The 10240-nt window shown below is 38.5% G+C and overlaps 1 protein-coding gene across 1 annotated transcript in view; it reads left to right on the forward strand.

The window, feature by feature from the left end:
• The window catches only part of kcnd1 (potassium voltage-gated channel, Shal-related subfamily, member 1), a 68130-nt gene extending 58401 nt beyond the window's left edge, over nt 1–9729 (forward strand). Inside the window, exons 6-8 of the mRNA XM_085344502.1 lie at nt 8383–8478; nt 9156–9406; nt 9522–9729. Coding sequence (XP_085200628.1) covers nt 8383–8478; nt 9156–9406; nt 9522–9729 — 555 coding nt within the window. The remainder of the gene's footprint in view (nt 1–8382; nt 8479–9155; nt 9407–9521) is intronic.
• Nucleotides 9730–10240: the final 511 nt, after the last annotated feature.

Raw genomic sequence — 10240 nt, forward strand, 5'->3', positions numbered from 1 at the left:
TCTGTCGGGTCACGTTTACTTCGCTGTTTTATTTACAACTGAGCAAATCGGTTTGGCTGAGGTTAAAGTTACGTTTCATAACTGCATAGTTTCACAGACGTTTAATGGTTCACATGTGTTAGACTGAACTATCATCTAAATATCATCTGTTTTTTAATAGTTATTCAACTGTATTCTAAGCACCAGCTGTCTGTTAGAATGTGATTTTTTTTCTCTCTCTGTTGGCAGAGGTATAAAAATGCGCAGGAAAATCTGACATGCATGGCAAACTTCACCGACGATATTTAGGGAGGAATAAACACACATCAAACATAAATGAACCATTTGTCTGTCTCCATAATTGAGAGCATTTTCTCTTCTTATGTCAACACTCTCTCTCTCTCTTTTTTCTTTTTTTTTGCTTTTTCGGTCATGTTATGTTTGCCTGTCAAAGGCTTGTTACAAACTATGAAACACATCGTGCAGACTTCTGGATGTTAGAAGAAAACTAATACTGCTCATGAATGAGACTAAAGGCAGGAAGGTGTCCTTTAAAACTAAACATGTTAATAGGACCTCCCTGTTTATATCATAGTTTATGATATAGCACGTGTATTTCAGTAATAGCCTGCTGAGGCCACTATACGTGCTGGCCTCATATCAAATATGAAGGCAGACTGAGTCTATGTTTGACGTTTGTTTATATCTAATCTTCCTTTTCAAACATTTAAACAGCAGCGAGTCTGCAGCTGAGGGAATACAAATTCAAATTGTCGGAACAGGTTTGCTCGTTTCTTGGATTCATTTGGTGATTTATTAAATGTATAACTGTTATTCTAATCTGCTGCTGAGTCTCTTACACTTTTCTTTATGCTGTATATTTTCACGTCTCTGGAATAGTTGGCAGTTAGATAGTCAGCTGGGAAACTTTGTGTTAACTCATGGAGCTGAGGATATCGTGGACATGCTGACCTCGCTGCGTGGTGTATAGAGCGAGGTCAGCATGATTAATATTCACAATAAAAATATTAGCCGAACATCATGAAGTCTGTATGTGTTTCATAGTGTCGAACAACCTTTGTACAGTTAAAGCCAGCAGTTACTACATGACGGAAACACCAACGTTATCTCTTTTATGTGTTTATACACAGGTCACGCTGATTACTGAACAAAAACCCAAAGATCAGATGTTAAACAGATTTATTTGCTCTCTCTCCTCCTTAAACATGTTTTTAATGTTAGTTATAATTCAGAATTGGCGACTGAAACACGTAGGACACATAAGAACATCACGAAATAAAACATCGATAAATATAACCTCAGTAAAAGAAGTCAGCGGGGGTTACTACAGCTGTGTACCGGGGCCTGCGCTTTGTCGGTGGGATTGCTTGCGAGGCGAGCGGGTCTATCCCACGCTTTGCCGTGAGACTGGGCAGACATCTCCGAAATCATCGAAACACTTTTGCAAAGAGGCTGTATCTTGACAAACCGACCAGACACATGAAGATTAAACCACTACATTCTCGGCTAAAAAAATATTAAAACGGTATTTGGTAACACACAAACAGGGTTTTTCAAAGCTCAGTTCTGTTAGCTTCCACATGCCGGTTGTTGTGTGCTAGAAACAATGGCCACCAGGCCAAAGCAATGGTTTTGACTCGATCAGCGTTAACCCCGCCCCCTGAGTTTGATGGGTGAGGCTGACAGATAAAATTATTTCATGATGAGAGCCAGGCGTCAGGACTGCCAAAATGAAATAAATAAATATATCATTAAATAATTAATGAAATGTGTCAATAATTAATTAAATGTGTCAATAATTAATTAAAATGTGAAATACATAAATAATTAATTAAATGTGTCAATAATTAATTAATTAAATGTGTCAATAATTAATTAAAATGTGAAATACATAAATAATTGATTAAATGTGTCAATAATTAATTAATTACATGTGTCATAACTATTTATTTAATTAATTAATTCCAATTTTAATTAATTATTGCCACATTTAATTAATTATTTAATGGTGTATTTAATTAATTCATTATGGCAGTCCTGGCGTTCCATACCAGGTTGCCCTGTTATACTTCATTGTTCATTAGATTCCCCTTGTGTCTTCGTCTCCCTCGCTCTTCATGTGTTTCACTAATGTCTTTGTCTTTGTTTGTGTTTCCCCCAGCCATCATGTTCTGTTTCCATGTCTCATCTCCAGTCCCCTTTTCCCTCTGTATGTTTATAGTGAATGTGTTCCTCTTCGGTTCGTCATTTTAAGTCTTAATGTTTCCTGTTTTATTTTGAAGAGGTCTGGTGTTCCATGTTCAGTGTGTTTAGTTTCACTTCCCTGTGGCGTCATTGGCTGTGTCCCAATTCAGGGTCTGCACGCTTGAAGTACGCGCACTACGCGTACTACGTACGGTGCGTACTATAAGTACGAGAAGTGCGGAAGTGAGAGGCTTGTGAAATGGGACGGTATACGCTTCGTCGCGCTGTTCAGGTTGCCTAGCAACCATGATACTAACCGCGAGACACGTTACATACAGCTTTGTTTGACAGAAATGAAGGAGAAAAAATTTTTGTTGGTCATTCATTTTTGTCATGACATCACTTTGATTAGTTGAGTATCTGAGGCTGAGACCATGGGACTGTAAACATGATTGTTGGGCTTCATTTCTGTGCTGAACAGTCATTTAAGATTAGTTAGTAAATAACAATTAGCTAATGTTGTTCATGAGACTAAAGTCATCTCACTGTGGTAATGTAAATATAATATGGACAATATTATATGTATATATATGTATATATATATGTATATATATATGTATATACATATATATATACATATATATATATATATGTATATATATATGTATATATATATATATATATATATATATATACATATATATATATATATATATATATATATATACATATGTAAAACCAAGTTAACGCTTAAAGTACAAACATCACTAATGTTACATAACTTTGGCGACAGGTGGCCAACAGTAATGTTTTAATGTTCTTCGTTATTAAACATTCGCACATAAATAAGTGACGTCATATTCAGTACTTACTTTTGACAGTTCACTCTTCGGCTGCTCCCTTCTGCCCTATTTTGCGGCAAAATTATCCACACCCACCGCTGCGCTATGAATTGTGGGATATATGGGACCACGAAGCGTGCACCGGACCACGCTTGATATTTGGGGATATCGACGGCGCATTTGGAGTACGCATTTGAACTACACTTCGAATTGGGACAGCCGTCGTCGCGTGGAAGTGACGTAATCGCACTTAAAATGCATACTTCAAGCGTGCAGACCCTGAATTGGGACACAGCCATTCTGTTCGTTCTAATCAGCTGTTTCCCCGTGTTTCCACTTCCCCTGATCACCTCCTTTATGTATTTAGTCTTCATTCCTCATCCGTTTGTCCTGCTGTGTTTCCAGGTGAATGTATTCATGCCGAGTCTTCATGTTTCAGGTGTCCATGTCCACTTTTAGGTCTTTTATGTTAAGCTTTAGTTCACCTAGTTTAGGTTTCGCCCTCGCCCTGCCCTTTTGTTTGTATTATTTTTGACAGCCTTAATAAACGGCTCATGTTTTTTTGTCTCTTCGCGTGTCTGCACTTGAGTCCATCTCCTCACTCCACACATTCAGCTTCTGTGACACGCCCATCTTTGACTCAGCTATACAAATAAGTCCCTGTGATTTACACGACTAAAATGATATTTTCCCCTCTATTTGTGTTTATAATTTCCCTCAAATAACACATTTCACCGTCATGTTTAGCTTTAAAGCTCAGTGGACTTAATAAATATGTTCAAACTGTCTAGCAAAATTCATTCTATATTTTTGACATTACACCAGCTAAAACTATAACCCTGGCTGTTTTTATTTTAATGACCGACACTAACAGAACGCAAAAAGAAAGTCAAGCTTGAAGGATTTCCGACTCAAAAACAGGACCGTGACAATTATTACAGTGAAATGTATTAATTGTGTAAATATAGCTATTTTGTAAAAATGTGGATTTTGTCCATTAACAATGTTTTTCTTAGAAAATAGTAAATCCATCTATCAAACGGCAGGTACCAGTGACTATCCAGAGTTTTTCTGAAAGTTTGAAGATTTACTTGTGAGTTGTTTTCTTCGAAATCCCCCCAAACAGTCAATGTCATTTTAGTTATCATCTGCAAATTGAATTCAGTATTTAATTTTTAGAAAAGTGAGCTGCAGATTTAATGAGTTTTGACATGCTGAGGTGAGGCAAGACTAAGAGAGAGGCAGCAAAACAAAGAGCGCCTCAGACCCTCAGACAGACGAAGAGCTGCTGCTTCAGCAGTTTGGTGATTCACTAATAAGAAGCGCATGAGGAGAGTTTCCCCAGCAGCAACTTGGCAAAAGAGCAGTGGAACCTGATCACTGTCCACAGATGCAACAGACACAAACAACAACGTACTGTGAAGATTTAAATCAGACGGTTAGATACTTTACTGATCGCACAAGGCAAATTCGGTAGTTTCAGGATCCTGCACAGGTTGTTGTTTTGCACATAACAAACGGCAGCTAATTGGTGTTTTTTTCCTAGACACATAGAAACCTTTCAGATGAAACCTCAGCAGGATGAAATAACCCTGAATGCTAATTAGAGTCTTCTGATATCATCTTACATTTCGTTGACAGATACACCTGCAGATTAAGATTTTACATTAAACACATGATCAGAATAATTAAAAAGCAGCTGACAACCGAAACAGTTTTAATATAATATTTCGGCATTAACCCACAAGAGCCAGACCCATTTTTACAGTCAGGAAAACTATGAGAGAGTAAATGTTAAAACTGATCAGGAACTTTCCTCAGCGTGTAAATGGGCCCATGCTTCATCAAAGATACTGCTGTCCCAAAAAAGCTGCCCTGTGGTGAATCATATTATGAGTTTATGGCTCAGTCGCACTAGAGTAAGAATTCAGTTTATAAATGCAGACAGATTTAGTTTGCAATCAGTCACAGTTGATCTGGCCCAATCAGCACAACTCATCTGTGGTCGGTCTGTTTGCATAGGGGCCGTAAACCGGTTGCATCCTGGCTATATTTCTACATAAAAGCGAGGTTGCTGAGTGCCAATGTCATTGTGCTCTTGAATTTGTATCCTCCAGCAACTACATCTCTATTTGTGCAGGAATTTCAGAATGTTTATTTCAAATCTACGAGGTTCTAGCCTGACTCTGAATGAAAGCAGTTAGTTAATTTAGTTCAAACTCTGTTTAATTGGAATTTCTGCATATGTTGATGGCAACAGATGGTAAAAGTTGCATTAATGTTGGCCATTCATGGAGACTCCAAACACTGTTGCCCCAGTGCGACTCTGGTTTTAGGTCATAGTGAGATGTTTGTTAGTTCCAGCTCCTTGAATGGATGCTTGTTAAAGCATCCATTGGCATCACATTTAAACAAACTGGGTGAGCCTACAGTTTTAGCACCTTAGATCCAGCTGTTGTTTGGGACGCAGCAGAAAAGCCAAAATAAAATAAATAATCTGAAGCTATCTCTCGGTGTCCAGTACTGCACCATTTTTGCATCTTTTCCTTGTATATATTTCTCTAAAATGCTAGTGATGCTAGCTATGTGACAGAACAGCCATACTTAATGTGATTAAAGATGTCCTTTAGTTTCCACTCTAAACTTCCATTTAAATACCAATAACTGTCCAACATTTTCAGAGAAAAGAATGGTTTCTTTTTTTTGTTATAATTTCAGAACTCACATAATTTGTTGGGTGTGAGGAGTATGAAAGATTCAGAGGAGCCCTCGGCCTTTTAGTCTTGTTCCTATTTACTAGATGGATGCATCCCACAGTGTGAACCTGCAGGAATATTTTTATTACATTCTGAAAATAAACTGGATCTAAATCACTGCAGATCTGAGGAACTTTCTTTTTTTATCTTTCAGCTTAATCGTGACTCAGACTCTCAGTTTTTTTCTTCAGTCAAGAGGATGAAAGATTCACCGGGTTTAAATGTTTTATCATGAAAACGGCTTTAGGCTCCAGGTAGAGGGTGAGTGGATGGGTCTCACACAGAGACTCACACAGATATTGAGTCTTAATCTCTCTGCTGCACTGAGCCAAAATGAGGGATGACTGCTGGATTTAAAGAGTGCATAATGAGGGTGAAGAGGAAGAAAAATGGGGTGCAGAGAAAGTGGCGAATATATGGAGAAAGGGAGGAAATCTGTGCTACAGGGCAAGAAGAGAGCTTCATTTTTCTTCATCATAACACGTGAAAAAAAGTTTAGGGAAATAACAAAACTCAATTAAAAGCCGGCTGAAAGAAAAAACAAAGCAAAATGAGAAAGAGCGAGATAAAGGTGATTAAAATAAGAAGAAAAGAGTCTTAAAGATGTTGATCAGCTCTTAGTTTGGCCTTTTAAAACATGAAAGGAAAACTTTTGCAGTTGTTTCTTATTAATGTGGAGAAATGTGAACTGAAGATGAGTTACTGATAAAAAAAACTAAATTCTAGTAAAAGAATTCTGCATTTTAAATCAAAGATTTGTCTCAGGAGACTGAGCCAAAGGGAAGATTATGAGCTCATTCAAATCCAGTGGTGGAAATCACACAGTCTCAGCATTAAAAATGACTCCTTTACAAGTGCAAGCAAATATTAGTTAAAAGGTTACTGTTTAAAGTGCATGTATGCAGAAGCCTCTTTTTGCTGCATTATTAATCTTTTTTTACACGCAGATTATTTAACTGTGACAGTTTAGAAAAGCAGTTATTTTATTATATCCTCAGTATGAGCCGTCAGCTGTTAGAGGAACGCTTCGTAAAAGTGGTGAAAACACAGTATGGTCCTTCTGAACAGGTGTGCCGTCTTATGTGGGCCTGTACAGCAGCTTTATCCCTCAGCCCGCCGCCCCACATAATCAGACAATGTCCCACATTTCACAAGTTTATGAAAGTAAACTCGTGAGTCTCATAAGAAACACGTACCTCAAAAATAGATGTTCTGATCTATTTATGCTTCCCCTGCTGCAAATAAGATGAAATGATCAGAAGACAGAGCAGCAGCTGAAATAAGTTCGAACAATAATGCAAAAAGAGAAAAAAACAAAGCACAAACGTTGAAGCTTACTGATTAACACATTCACCATGAAAATCCCTGAATAGTTTCCAGGTGGAAAAATGAAACTCAGTAGGTCACAAACCCAGGTGGTGTAAAGAAAGGCATCTTGAATCCATCCTTTGTAGGGACCCTTGGGAAATAAAGGAGTGGCTGAAAGTACCTTCATTTAGTTGGAGTTGGGAAAACTGTATTCAAATAAATGGACTGTTTCTGTTCAGGAATAGTTGGCAGCTTTGTGCTTATTCAGGAGGTATCAAAATTTGAGAGCATCTCAAATTTTTCTGATACCCAGTGGAAAAGAAGTCATATTTGAGTAAATGTTCTCATTTTCCTTGTATTTTGCCTCCTCTACTTTTATTTTCACCTAATTTCCTTTTAAAAATAAGATTTGTTATTTTGTTACATTTTCATTTCTTGTGTCCTCAGGTTCTTTTACTTTTACATTGCAACTGTTTCCTCTATGAAGCACTTTGAACTTTTGTCACGTGTATGAAGTGTTATGCAGCTAAAAGTTAGTTTGTGCCCGTCGACCAGCTTGTCGACAATCAAGTGTTTCCTGACAATGTGACCAGTAACATGTAAAAAATGTTTTCATTTGCCTGGAAAACTCCAGGCATCATTACAGCCTGGAGCCAACACATACAAGGAATTAATACTTGTTTGTTTTTTATGCCGAGGATGCGAGTTTCTACATCACATCCGACTCATCTCAGCTTTATCTCTTTCCTCTTTCTTCAGTAAACCTTTAAATGCAGATAGTTTTCATTTCCAGAGTCTTACTTTAGTCATATTTGATTTGGTGTAATATGATATATATGATAAAATATGATATAGATAACAGATATGTAGCTTTAAAACCCGTTCTCCTTTTCACTACTTTAGCACCACTGTACATATTCCTTTAACAAACAGCAAACTCAGCTCATTTGCACTCATGTTTTATGAGCATGAGTGCAAATGAGATTTAACACTGCACTGGATTGCTCAGGATCAAACATAGCAGACCCAACATAGAAAGTGATTATTGTTGTTTTACTGGTCAAAGAAGCAAACAAAGACCAGTATGAGCCTACAAATATTCATTGAATACATGAATGTGTTGATATTTGACATTAAAAAGAGGAACTGAACTTAAGTTTTTGTAGAAAGAAGTGTTGATCATAAGAGAAAGGACGTTTGTTAAGAGAACCTCAAAGTGTGAAGCTATCATCACCAATTCTACAAAACAGTCTATTTATTAAACACATTTTATTACGTGTGTGTATTTTCAGGGTCGTGACAGCGATAGCACAGCTCTGTGTGTGAAGAACAGATCGGCTTTCCAGCACCAACACCACCACCTGCTGCACTGTCTGGAGAAGACAACGGTGAGGTTTCAGACATTTAATTTCCCTCAGGACCATCAACTATTACATCTTATGCAGACAGAACTCAAGCTGCCTCTTACTTTTTTGAACACCAGTTTAAAATATCTTCAGCAGTTCTTTGTCTTTGTACAAAGCCTTAATATAAACTCTGTTTCTGATCCTAGAAACAGAAGCTGGATAAACAGACTCACCAAAGTTTCCTTTAAGTCGCCCTTCTGGATTCTCTCAGTACATTTTGAAATTTACATTTCATTCAGCCCCTTTCATCCATGCCATTAAAATAAGCTTACAGTCATTCAGTGTAGAGAGAGAGATATTTTAGCTTCACTTTTTAAGACGGTCAGCAGTCACAGACTGAAGATCACACATAGATTAATGAACAGAAGAATTTCAACAGCTTCATCTGGAAAAACTAAAGACAAAAAGACAATCATACGCAGAAAACACCCTAAAAATAACACAAATATCCCAAAAATAAAAGAAATGAGAAGAAAAAATATACTTAAGAGACTGTAAAACTGTAACATACAAATTAGGCCACAAAAATATGCAGAGGCAGAAAATCACAAAGATTTAGATTTACGACTTCAGAGAAATGCAAAAGCGCATCTTCCACAATCCACACATGCAAGATTGAAACTTCAGCTGACCTCCCTCCTTCCTGCCTCTGCTTACAGAACCATGAGTTCACAGATGAGATGACCTACAGCGAGCTGTGTATGACTGAGTCAGTGGGCTTCAGGACCAGTCGCAGCACTTCTCTATCCAGCCAGCAGGGGGCACAGAACAACCCCACCGGCTGCTGCCCCCGCAGGGCCAGGAGGCGAGCCGCCATGCGCCTGGCTAACTCCACTGCATCAGTCAGCCGGGGGAGCGTCCAGGAACTGGACACCCTGCATATCAAAACAACCTCCATACCGCCACAAACGTAAACACAGATGCTATAATCAGATAAAGATACACACCTGCGTATCTAAATGTATCACACAAATAAAAAAACAACCTTTTGCTTATCTTTTCTTTTCTCTTTTTCTTTATTTCAGTCGTTCCAGTCTGAACGCCCAGGCTGACAACCTAAAGCTGAACTGCGGGGAACAAGATTTCACTGCTGCGATCATCAGCATTCCCACGCCGCCGGCCAACACACCGGACGAAAGCCTCCCCCCATCGCCTGCCCCCATCCCCGGCATCCTGCGCAACACCCGAGCAACAGCTTTTACCCATGAAACCGTCAAAATCTCCTCCTTATAACCTCCAGCTCCACACATGACATTCCTCCTGACACCCCTCCGCCCCACCAGCCACTTTCCCAGTGAACTTCCTTTGAACCTCTGATCCTGGATCTGGGGCGCTGCTAGCTGAAATATCGGGAAGAAAATACTCAGATTGATTCCTGACTGATTGCTTTAACTTCCACATGCATTTCGCTGGTTACATGGATTAAACAGTCGTATAGCTAAAACAGCAGGTGAGATGGGAAGAAAAATGTACGACCACATCCAACGACAACTGAAAAATAAGAACCTCAAAAAAAAAAAAAAAAGCTCAAATCAAAAGCTACAACTTCATGAACGAAGCAAAAGACCTTCTTAAACCTTTAGGATCCACCCTCATGCATTTTGTCTCCTTGCACACATTTGACCCGCCTTGCACAGTTTTGACCTTTTAGATCTCATTGCACAAACCCATGAAGGGTTCAACCTGAAACATCAGTGGAAAAGAAGCCAAGACTCCAAAAGTCATCCCGAACTGGCTGATGGTT

Source organism: Diplotaxodon limnothrissa, linkage group LG20 (genome assembly GCF_057381915.1).
Source record: "Diplotaxodon limnothrissa isolate DT_005_m linkage group LG20, D_limnothrissa_male_GT1.1, whole genome shotgun sequence".
Taxonomy (NCBI): domain Eukaryota; kingdom Metazoa; phylum Chordata; class Actinopteri; order Cichliformes; family Cichlidae; genus Diplotaxodon; species Diplotaxodon limnothrissa.